This window comes from Spermophilus citellus, assembly GCF_964194105.1.
Source record: "Spermophilus citellus genome assembly, chromosome: 18".
NCBI lineage: Eukaryota > Metazoa > Chordata > Mammalia > Rodentia > Sciuridae > Spermophilus > Spermophilus citellus.
Window position 1 is genome coordinate 59,255,749 of NC_138200.1, and position 15,156 is coordinate 59,270,904.

A 15,156-nucleotide genomic window follows, 5' to 3' on the forward strand; every position below is an offset into this window, starting at 1 on the left:
TACAGGAATATTGGAACATAAACCAACGTATAAAGTAAATATCTGTAAGTCCATATTATCTGATATATAAATGGAGATGTTACATTTTGGATGTGAGGTGTCCCTCAAAAGCTCACCTGTGAGATAATGCAAGAGGGTTCAGGTGAGAATTGATTGGGTTAAGACTGGAACAACCCCATCAGTGGATTAATCCCCTGATAGGTATTAACTGCAGGGTGACTGAAGTGGTAAGGGTGTGGCTGGAGGAGGTGAGAATTAGGGCGTGGCTTTGGGGTGTATATTTTGGTCTGGCAAGTGGAGTTCCTGTCTCTGCTTCCTGATCACTGTGATGTGAGCTACTTCCCTCTGCCGCACTCTTCCTCCATGAGGTTCAGCTTCACCTTAAGCCCTGGAGGAATGGACCTGGCCTTCTCTTGACTAAGACCTCTGAAACTGTGGGCCCTCAAATAAACTCTTCCTCCTCTATAATTGTGCTGTCCAGATCCTTTAGCCGCAGCAGCCGAAAAGGTGACTAAAACAGGAGGAGAATACACCCATCTGCCTTGCAGAAGTTCCATATGATTTATATAGCTACATCCACTCTCAAAGAGGCAGAGTGTAATTGCCCATTCTTTAATGGTGGACTTTGCACAATGACTTCCTTTCAAAGAGGAGGTAAGAAAGGAAGGGGAAAAAAAAGGTTAAACTTTACAATGGAAAAGCTGACGAACACTACTTCCATCCACCTATCCAGGTCAACATCACCCTTGATAAGTCATGTTATTCGTATGTACGTTTGATATGATGTGGTAGAAAGCCCCATTCTCCTCCACAAAACTCACAATCTCCATCTAATCATAAGAAAAACAACAATTTCCATTAGAGAAATAGCTGACCAGGGTATCTTTCAGCTGTCAAAATAATAGAAGATAAAGGAAGTTGAGAAACTGTCACAGTGAAGGTAGCTCTAAGGAGATAGGAATGTAATGTGAATTCTTGAGTGGGATCCCAGAACAGACTACACTAGATTAAAAACGAAGGACCTCTGAAGATGGTATTAACCTTAGTCAATAATCATATACCAATATTGGTTCATGAGTCATAGAAAACATACCAAATTATTATAAAATACAAGAGAAACTGGGCGTGGGGGGTGAAAATGAACTTTCTTGACTATCTTTGTAATTTTTCAGCAATTCTAAAACTTTAAAAATTAAGATTATGTAAAAGTAATAAATTTCAAATGTCATCAAAGACACATTCTCTATCTAATATATAACATTTTAATCAGAATGATATCTAAACCTAAATACCCTACAATCTATTAAAACCTGAATATTTGAAATATTGATGAATTTTGCAAATTATATAGGCACACAATATGTGTATATATAATAAAGGTACATATTATTTTATATATATATATATATATATATATATATATATATATATATATATATATAATTTCTCTAGATAGGCAGGAATTCCAAAATTCTTGTTTTATTATTGCAGTACAACATAAGGAACATGAATTTCTTTCATTATTATTTGTTTCTGAAGAAAGCATCCAATGTTGCCTGTAATTTTTATCTTAATTTGCCAATTAAGTGGAAATTATTATGGAAGGGTTATGTCAGGTGAGATGTTAATAGGAAAAGTGTACTTCTAGAGCTTTGGGTATTTGTAAAGTTGTAAAGCTCAGTATATGTGTTATTATTAAGGTCATCATTTATACTCTTTAACATACTGATTAAAAGGGAGAAAAAACAGTACCACTTTGGGCAATAAAAAATTGACAATGAAAAATGCATTTGTGTTATAGAACAAGCCCCTTAATTAAAAATGTGACATAAATATGATTAATAAAATATTAACCCTATAAAAGGTTAATTAAACCTATAATGGCAATGACTATTGTTTTTATATATTTTCTGATTATAGCCTAGAAAATGTTGTTTATTTAGTATATGAGGAGAGAGATCTTGGCAAAATTTTGTTGCCTATACTATATTTTAGTTATTAAAAGCTATCAATATTGAAAAGTGACATCAGCAAGATGGCTGAATAGAAAGCCTCAGACCTTCCTGATCCCACAGAGATATTAACTTAACAACAGTACATGCCCAATCACCTTGGTACAAACTCTGAAAACCAGGTAAGAAGTTCCTGCACCCCAGCCAACTGTGAAGTCAAATGAATGGAAGGCTGATAGGAAAATCATGCTACTTATTCACCAGAGCCCTTCTCCAAGTACAGTACATTGTGATCAGGAGAAAAATCTCAACTTTCAACCTTTCCCTGGGGAGGAAAAAAGAAGATGAAATGTACGTTCACCATTCTGACTTTTCATAGGACTTCCTGAGGGACTGGTTTCTGTCTTTCCTGATTTTAAGCACTGCCACTGAACTTAACCACTGCCAGGTTAGGGCTGATGAGAACAAAGGTGATCAATTTACCAGAATGATAGTGTCTGTATTCTCCCTGCAGACACCAGGGGGAACTCTCAAGTAGGAACGGGCAAACTTCTTCAATGAGATGATAGGTACAGGCCCAGAGAGGAGGCATTACCAGAAAAGGTTTAATAGGTCTTTAGAGTATCTAGCCCAGCTGAAATGTTAAGGTTCTCTTTGTATAAAATCAAATTTCAAAGACTGGGAGAGGTGGGTGATTTTCAAACCTTTAAGACTCAACAGAAGAGGACAGTGCATACAAAGAAACATGGAAACGTGGCCCAATTGAAGGAACATATTTAATCTCCAGAACCAACCCTAAACAAATGACAATATTTGAATTACCAGACAAATAATTCAAAACAACCCTCATAATATGCTCACTGGATTAAAACAGTACAGGCTACAAAATAAAAAGAGGAAATGAATGGATGGATTGATGAGAGTATCAACAGAGAGAAGCTACAAAGAAACGGAAGTTCTGAAGTTAAAAAATATGAAAACTGAATTTAAAAAATTCATGGGTTGGCAATATAGCTCAGTTGGTAGAGTGCTTGTCTTGCATGCCCAAGGCCCTGGGTTCAATCCCCGGCACCACACACACAAACAAAAATCACTATAGAGAACATCAGACCTGACGACCAGGAAGAAGAAGGAATCAGTGAACTTGAAGATGGCATATTCAAAATCATCAGGTCAGAGGGCCAAAAAGAAAGAAAAAAGAGAATGAAGGAAAGACAGCTTGAGGAACATATGGGACATCATTAAGCAGAACAGACACATATTGTTGGAGTTCCAGAAAGAAAATGAAGAAAGGATTGAAAGTCTCTAAAAAAAAGAATGGCTAAAAAAAAAAACTCCTCAAATCTGAGGTAAGAAATCAATACACCACTCCTCGGTTTATACCCAAAGGACTTAAAAGCAGTATACTACAGGGATGCAGCCATATCAATGTTTATAGCAGCACAATTCACAATAGATAAACTGGGAACCAACCTAGATGTCCTTCAGTAGATGAATGGATAAAGAAACTATGGCATATATACACAATGGAATATTACTCAGCATTAAAAGAGAATAAAATCATGGCATTCACAGATAAATGGATGGAGACGGAGAATATAATGCTAAGTGAAGTAAGCCAATCCTCAAAAAACCAAAGGCTGAATGCTTTCTATGATATAAGGATGCTGATTCATAATGGGGATGGGGAAGGTGGGCATGGGAGGATTAGATGAACTCTAGATAGGGCAAAGCAGGGGGAGGAGAAGGAGGGGGCAGAGGGGTAGGAAAGACAGTGGAATGAGATAAATATCATTACCCCAAGTACATGTACGAAGACACAATGGTGTGACTCTACTTTGTGTACAACCCGGGACATGAAAAATTGTGCTCTGTTTGTGTGATATGAATTAAATTGCATCCTGATGTCATATATAACAGAATAAATAAGAAAAGTACATCATAATCAAACAGTCAAAAGCCACAGGAATAATTTTGAAAGCATGAAGAAAAAAATAACTTCTATACAAGGGAATTCCTATTAGATGATCAGTAGAAACTTTGCAGGCTAGAAGGAAACAGAATGATCTAATCAAAGTGCCGGAAGATAAAAACTGACAACCAAGAATACCATATCCAGCTAAACGAACTTTCTAAAATGAAGGCAGAGTGAAGACTACTAAGGGAATTTATCACTAATGGACTTGTCTTATAAGAAGTACTTAAAGGGGTGCTTGAAGTTGAAGTAAATGGATGATAAATCACAACATGAAACCATACAAAAAATATAGAACACCACAGTGAAGGTAAATATGTAGACCAATAGAATCCTGTAGTATCATACGCAGAAGCATAAAAACAAATGTGTTAATAGACATACAACATAAAGAGGCAATTTGTGTCACCTATAAACTGGGGGAGGCAGAGATGTAAACGAGAAAATTTTTATTTGTATTTGAAGATAAGTTGGATTCAGTTTAAAAACAGATTGTCATAACTTTAAGATGTGTTATGTAATCCCAGTGAAAAATATCCATAGAATGTACCCAAAGGGGAATGAGAAGGATATCAGCACATACCACTAGAAAAAAGTCAAGTCAGTGAAACATAAAATCAGGCGGTAAGAGAGGTGGGGAGGAATGGAAGTGCTATTAGACATACAGGAAGCTATTAACATCATAGGAATAACAAGTTCTTCCCTATCAGTAATAACTTCAGATGTAACTGGATTAATTGTCCCCAATTCAAAACAGATTGGCTGAAAGAAAAAAAAATTAAAACAAGATCCAATCATATGTTGTCTGCAACACAGTTGCTTTATTTATTTTAAACAATAGACATTTACTTCTTACAGTTTTGGAGAGTGGGAAATACAAGATCAAGGTGCCAGCAGACTTGGTTCTTTGCAAGGTCCCTTTTCTGGCTTGTAGATGACCACCTTCCCTCTGTGACCTAACGTGGTGCAGAGAATGACCTCTTCCTCACTTCCTCCCCTTAGAGAATCACTGATCTCATCATAAGGGGTCCCATCATGAAATACTCACTTTAGTCCTGAGGACACACTTAACCTACTAGTGAAAAGATAGAAAAGTGTGCTTCATGCACAGGAAGCCAAAGAGAACAGAGGTGACCATACTTACACCCGACAGAGTAAACTATGAGAAAAATCATCATCAGAGACAAAGGAAGACATCATATAATGCAAGAAGGGTCAGTTCAACCTGAAAGATACAATACCTAAGAAAAATTATGCACCTAACATTAGAGCTCTCTCCATGCAGCAGACATGGATGAAACTAAAGGGAGAAAAAGACAACAGTACAATAATAAGAGACGTCAATATTGTACTTCCAGTTAATTTATTTTTTGAGAAGGGGTCTGGCTACGTTCCCAGGCTGATCTTGAATTCCTGGGATCAAGCAAATTCCTGCCTTAGCTTCCCAAGTGCCACTGAGCCAGGCTGCCTTCAATTGTTGTTAGAACAAAACTGGGTTGAAGTTCAGTGATAGAACAGGAAGACCTGAACCCCACCACAGAGCACTCAAACCTCACACACACACACACAGTGGTACACAACCACTGCAGAATACACAATCTTCTCAAGAGCAATGAATATTCAACCAGATAGACCCCACGTGAGGCCACAAAACCAGTCCTCACAGGTTTTATAAGACCAAAGTCATACAAAGTAATTTCTCTGTTCGAAGTGAAATATAACTGGTAGAAATAAACAAGCAAAAAATTCACATATAAGTGGAAATCAAACAACTCACTGTTTAACAACCCAAGAGTTAAAGAAGAATCCACAGAGGAATCTAGATACTATCTAGAGACAAATAACAAGAAAAACACAGCCTACCCGGCCTACCCGGACTCGAAGCAGGACTAGGGAGGAAGTTGGTGGTGGTACATTCAAATTAACAACCAAACCTCACACCTCAATAAACTAAAAAGACAGGAAAAAACTAAAGCAAAAGTTGGGGGAAGAAAGGAGATATCAGGGGCTAGAAAAAAATGAAACGGAGAAAGGAAAACAAATTGATGAAACCTAATGTTGTTTGGAAACAAACTATTTTAACAAAGAAGGAAAAAGGGGGAAGAGATTAAAATGAATACAATTAGAAACGAAGGGGGGTGGACATTGCAACTAATGTCACAGAAATTAAAAGGGATGAGGGAGAACTGCTAGGAACAGCTATCTACTGACAAAATCGGATAACCAGGAAGAAAGGGACATGAGCTCCTTCAACTCAAGAGCAAGACAACAAACCAATCTCAAAAACAAACAAACAAAGCAAGCACAATTAAAATTGGGCAAAATAATAGAGAATTCTCCAAAGAAGATGAAACTGGCAAGTTTATGAAAAGATGCACAATGTCACTAATTACAAGAGCAACACAAATAAAAACCACAATTCTATCTCACCTATGTCCATTTGTACAGCCACTATCAAAAGAACAGAAAATAATAAGCCTTGGCAAAGATTCAAACAAACAACAATAAAAAACTGAAACCCTTGTTCGCTGTAAGTGAGAAGTTGAAATGGTTCAGCTGCTATGAAAACCGACATGAGCCTTCCTCAAAAAATTAAAAATAGAATTGCTGCACCATTCAGCAATCCTTCTGGGTAATTATGCAAAAGAATTGAAAGCAGGGTCTTAGAGACATTTTTATGCTGGCGTTCATTGCAGTGTTATAGCCAAGAGGTGGGACTACACCAAATATCCACTGACACATGAATGAATATAGAAAATACATATGTATGATGGAATATTATGCAGCCCACAAAAGAAGTAACTCCTGTCACATGTTACAACATGTATGAACTTTGAGGACATTATGCTAACTGAAGTAATCAGAGTCATAGAAAACAGTAGAAAGATGTTTGCCAAGGGCTGGTGTGTGACAGGGTTAGTGTTTAATGGGTAGAGGCTTTCAGTTTACAGGATGATAAATTTCTAGAAATCTATCACACAATAATGTAAATATTTTTTAACACTACTGAGCTGTATACTTTAAGATGGTAAGTTTAGTATATACCTTTTTTTTTCCTTTGGAAATCACCACCACAATAAAAACATCAGTGAAAGCAATATGTCTAAAAAGTCAGTTTCATTTTGGAAATATAAATATAAATCAAAATTTAGAATAAAAAATGATCACTAGGGTTTGAAATGAAAACATGTTATAATAGAACTATAGATTGAATAATTATTCCCTACATAATGGAAACAAAGAAGTTGTATTTTAATCTGTCTAGTGTTTTGATATGACTTTGTGTCACTATGGCCTGATGGTCCTTTTCTAGTCTAGGCCCAGAAGTTTCCATGTACCAGTGTGGTGGGACACAGAATTCTCTAGTAAATCATGCCAAGGGAATGTGGAAAGGGTGATTTTATAAATTACAGAATCTTGATGTGAGGTACAATACTTTCTCAGGTGAGACCTCATCCATACCACAATAGGCATACACCAGACCCTAAGCCTCCCCAGTGGTGGTTTTTCTTTTTTTCTTCGTTAGTGGAAAAATACAAACGGACTTGCGACTCAAGTCTAAATTAGCAGTGCAAAACCACGCAAAATCAGATCTCTATACTTTTCTAATTTCCCCCTTATTTTTTTCTGACATTGAATACCATCCCAGTGGGGATGGAGAAATGAAGCGCAAGTTGGCAGGTCTTGGTGACAACCCTTTTCTGCCACCGGTGAGTCACTCCTAGGGACAAGCCCTAAGTCCTCTGCTCTGCAGATTTTTATGTGGAATGCGGTGTGGTTGACATCACGATTGCAACAGCAACGCTGATCACGTGCTCCTGGGATGATCATGCTACTGGTCATTATCTTGCTCATTACTTGATGCACGGAGGAGGCATCCCAGGATAGGGGTCAATCAGCAACTTGCCCAAGGGCACGCAGCTGGTGGGCGGGGCCAGAGCCTGCACTGAACCTGTTACCAGCTCTGACCCTGTCTGCCGAAGCCACTACCCGGTAGAGTCATTATGCAGAGATCTAGTGCAGGGAAGTGATTGAGGGCCCACTAAGTGCTGGCCCTCAACAGACTGTCCCATGTTATGTCACCAATGGCCAGTGTCAGTGAGTCACTTAAAACCACAGTGGCAGCTGAATCCATATCTGGGCCTTTCCGCTCTCTTCCCCTCTGTGGCCATCAGGCAGGGGCAAGTCTGCTGGTCAGTGCTGGCTCTTAACTCCTTTCCTTATCACCGTGTACAGATATGAAAAATCCCTTCTTAATGGCTGCTAGCATCACTTAGGATCGTTGATACTTCACCCTAAGTTTTCATTGTTATGAAATATTCAGGTTATTTTTTTCATTTTTGTTCTCTGTGTTGATCTTTTCAAACTCTGTTCTCTCCCCTGTTCTATGGGAACAACTAATATAGTTTGACAAGGAAGATAACATTTTTCTTCTGAAGAGCCCAAGAGCCTGTTCCTCACTATGGAGCTATTAAAAAGTAACAGTTCCAGAGCGCTCCCCATCCAGAAGGTCAAGTCCAGGTTCCTGGTCTACCCCTGATGGCACTCTGGACATACTTCTCAACTTCATGGAGGTCTAGTCTCTTGGTCTGTTCCAGAGGCACAATGATGTTTCCTCAAAGCATTGCTGCAATAATTAGACAACAAGGGGCATACAGTATGTGTTCAGTAAATTTAGCCCCCTTTAATAATCCTGTAACAAATTGTCAGTTAACATAGTATGACTGAAAAATCAAAATCAGGAGGGTAGGTCTAGGAATGCAGAGTAAACCCTCAAGCCCTGCTTCTCTCTTGTTCTGCTGTTCTTCTAGGTCTTGGGTTTGTGCTGCCCCTGACTGGAGGCAGGGAGGTGGTGAACACCTGAACACACATCTCAGGACAAATCCTAGGGTGAGACCAGTAAAACTGGAGTCGGAAGGATGAAGTCCAACTTCAACGCTTGCGGCCTCGTCAAGTAATTTACATTCTGTGTTCTTGTTTTCTCATCTGTAACTTAGGAAAAGAGAAAATATCCGCTCTGCTTTGTTTTGCAGCCAAGAGCTAAACAAATATGCTTAGCTTTTATGGATGCTTCTGTCATCCTCCCTGCTTTCATTCATTCTCTGGGCAAGTTGGCTGGTGCCAACTTAGGTCTGTTCGAATTTGTAATCACCAAGAGGTGGGTGAGAACCCCGGATTCCCATCTTTATAAAATCTAGCATCGTATCAGTAAGACATCTTGACGTTTATTCTAAAGAGATTATTTATCTTCTCTGACACCATCTGATATGCTCCTCATTATGTGATCTTAACTTCCTTTTTAAAATATTTGAATATTCTGTTTAATAAATACTATCCATGAAATAGCAATTAGAAGAGTAATTTCTCTGTAAGTCATTGATCTTCTGAAGTCAACTTTAGTCTTCTCTCCTTTAAACAATTTGAGTTATATCTTTGCATTGTTTAGTGTTGGGGCGTGTGTTCCTGGTGGGGTGGGGGGTGGGGGGGTGGTCCCTTTAATCAGGATCCTATCATGTGCCTTTTGGAGCCTCCTGGGAATTGCTGTTAAAGAATCTGATTGTGAATGTGACTGTGCATTCACAGCAAGATGCTCATATCAAAATAAATCTACCCAGAGCATCTCATTTGTAGATTTGTACTCCTGAAGCACTAACTAAAGTAAGAAATGTTAATTTCTTGTAGACTATTACCAGATGATTTTAAAGATCTGCCAAGCAGGAGTGTCTGTTCCCATGGGAGGAATTTCCATAATAAATTCCTGGCACCAAAGCTGAAGAGGATAGTTTTATAGAAACAGAGAAAAACAAAAGCAAGTATTCTCCCCGAGGACAGTTTTAGCTACAACTTCCCAAGGCTGCTTCGGTGTTATTTCTATTCTCATTTTATGCTTTTGTTTGGAAAGGTAATGCAGTTTTTACCTGGATGGACTCCCGGGATCATCAGGAAGAGCTCAGTAGGTTGTCTGGCACCTGTCAAATAGGAGACCTCCCCAAAATCAGAAGGCTCCACCGCCTGGCCTCTTCCCCCACCCCCACGGCCATCAGGGAAAAGAAAGGGTTAAGGATTATTGGAGATCAGAGGGGAGGGGAGGGAGCCCCGAGGAGGCCCAGAGCAGGAGGCCTCTGGGTCCAGCTTTCATGACCTGCAGCGGGGCTGAGCTCTGAGCGCGGCTGCTTGCTGCTTGCTGCTGCGTTCAGAGGAGGGATGGGAGGAAGGACGCGGCTGCCAATCTCAGGGACCACTGCTGCCAGGAGTGGGCGTGGCCTCATCGGTGTGGATGCTTGTTAGAAAAGATACTGGGTGCTTTTCAGTGAGGAGTCAGGGCTGTGTGTGTGAGGGAGGGGGTCAGGCAGAGAGAGAGAGAGAGAGAGAGAGAGAGAGAGAGAGAGAGAGAGAGAGGAGAGAGGAGAGAGCAGGAAAGAGGGAGGGAGATAGTAGGGGAAGGAGGGAGGAGAGAGAGGGAGAGACAGAGAGCAGACCTGGAGATACTGAAGATCCAGTCAGAGCTGGGAGAGGGACTGACAACCCGGCTCAAGCGCTGGTAGAGCCACTCAGGATCTTTTGGGGGAGCTCCGTAAATAGGAACATGGGGTCTGTCGCTAGAGCCTTCCTCAAGATGCTTTTCCTGTTATCTACTCACAATTGGAGCAGAGCCGAAGCTGGGAATTCTTGTAAGTATACAGCCAATGATTTAAAACTTGCAGGGGGGCTCCCTGCAAAACTTTGATTCGATTGTTTTTTTATGACTGTTATTTGCTGCTGAGATGGCTGCAGAGCCTATTGCTCTCAATGATGAAACATCATTTAAAAATCCTGCAACTAGGACCGGGGTTGATGCTCCTCTTTCCTCTTGAACAGGTCAGCATAGGCAAAGTGTGAGCTCTCTCTCTCTCTCTCTCTCTCTCTTTTTTTTTTTTTTTTGTCTACTACTGGGATCCTACTCTCTTGTCTTTGAATATTCATTGAGAATGCTCAAGTTCTAGTAAAACATTAAATTAGCATCTTAACCAGGGTATCGCCTGCGAATGTCTTCATTTCTTCCTTTGAGGATTACTGAATTTTATTGGAATGATGTCTAACGTGAAAACAACCGGCAGACTTTGCATTATGCTGCATTAGCTTAGGTTTCTGAAGTTTGCGATTTGGCAGAGGAGTAGCTGACTGGCTGCATCTTTAAAATGATGCAGGCTAATAACTGAAAATGTACTGCAGACTTGGGAGCAGGCAGGACTGGTGGAGGCAAACCTCAGTATAAGAGCTGTGTCCTGGCTCCTTAGACAAGGAGACTTGGAGCTCTCCTGAGAGAGGGCTGGTCCCCACATTTGACTGAAAGGAAAAAAAGCATTCAGGTGATTTCTTTTCAAAAGTGTGTTCTTTACTGGTTGGCTTTTCTGCTTCATGGATTCGTGATTGAATATTTCTGATTTTTGAGTTGATGGACTCAGGGAAGATTTGTGCGAATCTTTTTTCTAATTTAAACTATCACCCCAAATAATTTGGCAGACTCCCTTCATCCATTTGTTATTAGAGATTTAAAAAAAAATAGTTTTAAAAGTTGTATTTGGTTCTCTAAAGGGGAGAAATTCCCCCTCCACAACGAGTGAAAAACAAGCTCAAGAAATTCAACTTTTTATTTCTTGCATTTTAAAGGAAAATCCCATTTGCTCATTTGCTTTTCAAGAAAGGGCTATGAGGCCTCTTCAGGAATTTATGCTGCTGCTGTGCCACCACCAGCATAGGGTTGGGGGACTGAAGCCAGCAAGCAGACATTTGGTGTGGGAGGGATGTCATCTGACTTCACTCAAGGGCTCTCATGTGAGAAAAACATTACAAACTCACCATCCCTAGCCAAATGTCTATCCCAGGCTGCATGGTGACTGTGATTCCATTCGCTGTGTTTCCATCACTAGGAATTCACATAACCTCAGAGTGCATCTATCCCTCTCTAAGGAGAAAACTTCACTCCAGGTGCTGCTCTGTGTTTCAGATTCAGTTTTAAATTGGGTGTGTGGGAATCCCAGGAAGTCAAGAAAATTTGCATAACTTTCTCTCATCAAAATCTTGGAATCCTGCAAGGGAGTACAAGCTGTTGACAATGTTGCAGCCAACCAACAGACAATACAGACACCCACACACGAGGGAAGTTTTGTAGGAAAGGCATCAGTAATTCATCTTCCAACTGCTGAAGTTCAACCAAAAAGGAAGCACTAGAGGTCACTCTTACAATGTGCAGCACATCAGTGCAAGGATCAGTCCCTCAAGACAAGCAGAGCTTAACACTGGCCTAACACAGCGTGTTTTTCCAACATGCTGCCTCTGGTTGGGTTTGCGGTATATTAAGAGGTTTAATTGGGTTGCTAGTTGTATGAAAGTGTAAGGAGCCGATCAACATGGAAGAGCTTTCTTTTGTAATGTATCTTCTCAGTAAAGAAAAGGTGAGATGCTGAGATCTGAGAGCTCAATATTCCAGTCTGCTCAGCTCTGGCTGGGCCTCTTGCTGACACTTAAAATCTCAATCCTGATTTTGTATTCCTTCAGCCTCAGTTTCTTTAGGAAGTCATGTAATGCTCTCTTTAACACTGGCTGAACTTAGAGAACCTATACACTTTAAATTCCCAGGAACTTTCAAATAATAAAGTTGGAATTCTTGGTTGGTACATCCATCAAGAATTGACTGTTCTTCAAGTGTCAAAAATGTCATTAATTGCCTTCATGTAATTTACATTGCATTTTGTAATTTCTTGTTACCATTTGGGCAGTGTGATTTGCAGCTGTATATAAAAGAAAATATTTCATTTCCTAATTTTTATTTTATTCCTCAGTATTTGGGAAGGATTCACTTTGTGGAAGAAGCAGGTCCATTTGTTGGCAGGTCACAGTGGAAAGTAGACCATGCGTTTTATCCTTTTTGGAAGAACAGGTCTATATGTTCACGAGCAAATTGGAAGTTTGCAAAAGAATGAGCAACCATCAACTAGCATGTGTTTCAAAATGTTCTAATAGCTCTAGTAATTCTTCTGGACCAGACCACATATTGGTAAAAAATGAATCCATTGTGATTACTAATATTAAAGTCAGAACTGAATGTGAATAAAATAATTAAAAGTCTGTCTCTTAGGCAAATACAAAGACCTTTGTCATCCATTGAGTTGCTAGTTGTTGGTCCAACATGAATGCTTTCACAGGGGACTCTGTAGACATAGGATTTAAGTATACTTTACTTTGGAATATTAATTGATCTTTCTATTAGAAATATTCTATATAAATCTAAATATGTATAAACTTAGACCCATGTGCTTGTACACTTTGGGGGGCCCCTGATAAGTACTCTCCTGCCTAAGGATGAGACATAGTGAATGGATCTCATTCTTTGCCTACTGGTGTCCCACTGGACATTTTAAAAGTAGTGAATGAGCCCCTAGATTTTTCTCTTTGTTCTTGTTGAGGTGAGTTTGTTATTATATGAGATGTCCCTTTCATGAAAAGGTAGAGACAGATCCTGGTGGATAGGCTTGATCTGTGAGAAGCTACACTGACTCTTGTTTTCTTCACTTCCTACTAAGAGACACACACTAAAAAAGAGAAGCCATCTCTTTATTTTGTACTTGGTCTGAAGGAGCTGCCATCTCTGAATAGTAAGACTGTGTTGGAGGAAGGGTAAGAGAAAGAGCAGGTGTAAGTAGTTTGGCTGATAGGAGTCCTGCTTTAGTTTTACCTTGTAGATCATGCAATGGTGGATCTTTGGCCTCAGACATACATACTTACTGTGCCTTACTTGAGAAGAACTGATGCTTACCAAGGAGCTGACCAATGACTTAATTAGAAGTTAGCTTCTCACTGTGTTCTTTTTTTCTAATAGAAATAAAGGATAGAGTTGATATTTACCAGAAGGAAACATTAAAATTGTGGTAAAATCAGTAATTGATAAAAGTAATCACCCGAGTAGATGGCCACTTTTGTGGGTTTTTTTTGACAGATCCTCAAATTGCTAAAACTCAACTTTGAAATTTTCTCTTTCTTCCTCTCCCCCAAATTCATCTCTATGGCCAAAAATAGCTAGAAAACAATAATGAAGTATGGCTAAATATATTTCTATAATGCACTGCCTAAATGGCTAACTTTGGGTGGAAATGATTAGTGTGTGTCATGACTAATTTCTCTACTAGCAGTGGTGGTTTATTTTCATCCACATAGTGAATTCTCTGCATTTATTGCAGCCACCTCAAATCATGTTTGACAAAGGCAACCTTTGACTCTAGGGTAACATAGCTCATAAATTAACATAGGGATCAAACATGACTTCCAGTGAGTGGTACCTAGTGCTTAAAGTAATAGTCATTATGGTTATCTTCTGAAATTAGTTTTTGGATTTCTATCATATATAAACAATTTCTCTATTGGAGCCTATATATATATCCAGATTAAATTGACTTCTTCAGTGAAAGCAAATTATTAGAATTGTATTACATCAAGTATAAGTTAATGTAGTATTAGGCTTAGAAGTGGGTAAATTATGGCCCACGAACCAAATCTGTTCTGCTGCCTGTTTTTCTATGGTCTATGAACTAAAAATGATTTTTCACATTTTTAGCTGAAAACCAAACAAAAGGAGCATTGTTCATGGTTCAAAATAATTATGTGAAATTCAAATTTTAGTCATCTTATTTGTAGGAGCGTATGAGAAAAATTTGTACTGGAATATTATATTTTGAATTTTATAAATAAAATTTTTGTTAAAATTATTTTACTCATGGTCTCTAAGTACCTACATGATATTCTTTACTATCTGATCCTTTATAGAAAAATGTTCATTGACTTCTGATGGAAATATTATACAATGTAATATAATGACAAGACAGAGATAGTGTATAAATTATACTAAAGTAACATTTAGCATTTAGTCAGTCATTTAGTTCAAAATGCCCCCCCCCACCAACCATAGAGTTGTGGTACTGAAGGTAATTGTAATATTTCTAGGAGTTATAATAGAAGAAACCTTCAAGCTAATATTTTTGTCATGTTTCTTCTTAAATATTTGATTGTCCAAAAATCTTGTTATTTCAATGAGTATGCGTTATTTATAATTATTTGTAAAATTTCAGCAGTTTTGGTTGATCATGGAGCATTTTAGGTAATCCTATAGTCTAGGATGTTTAAAATAGTATATAACTATTTGCCTCTTAGATATTTAGAATAAAAATTCTGCTGTAACTTTACATTTTCATGAGT

General features: G+C 38.8%; 1 protein-coding gene across 1 annotated transcript in view; it reads left to right on the forward strand.

Annotated features, from left to right (window-relative positions):
• The first annotated feature begins 10,386 nt into the window (after nt 1–10,386).
• Nucleotides 10,387–15,156, forward strand: part of CNTNAP4 (contactin associated protein family member 4) — a 242,231-nt gene continuing 237,461 nt past the window's right edge. The window contains exon 1 of the mRNA XM_081275674.1: nt 10,387–10,598. Coding sequence (XP_081131800.1) covers nt 10,514–10,598 — 85 coding nt within the window. The 5' untranslated portion in view covers nt 10,387–10,513. The remainder of the gene's footprint in view (nt 10,599–15,156) is intronic.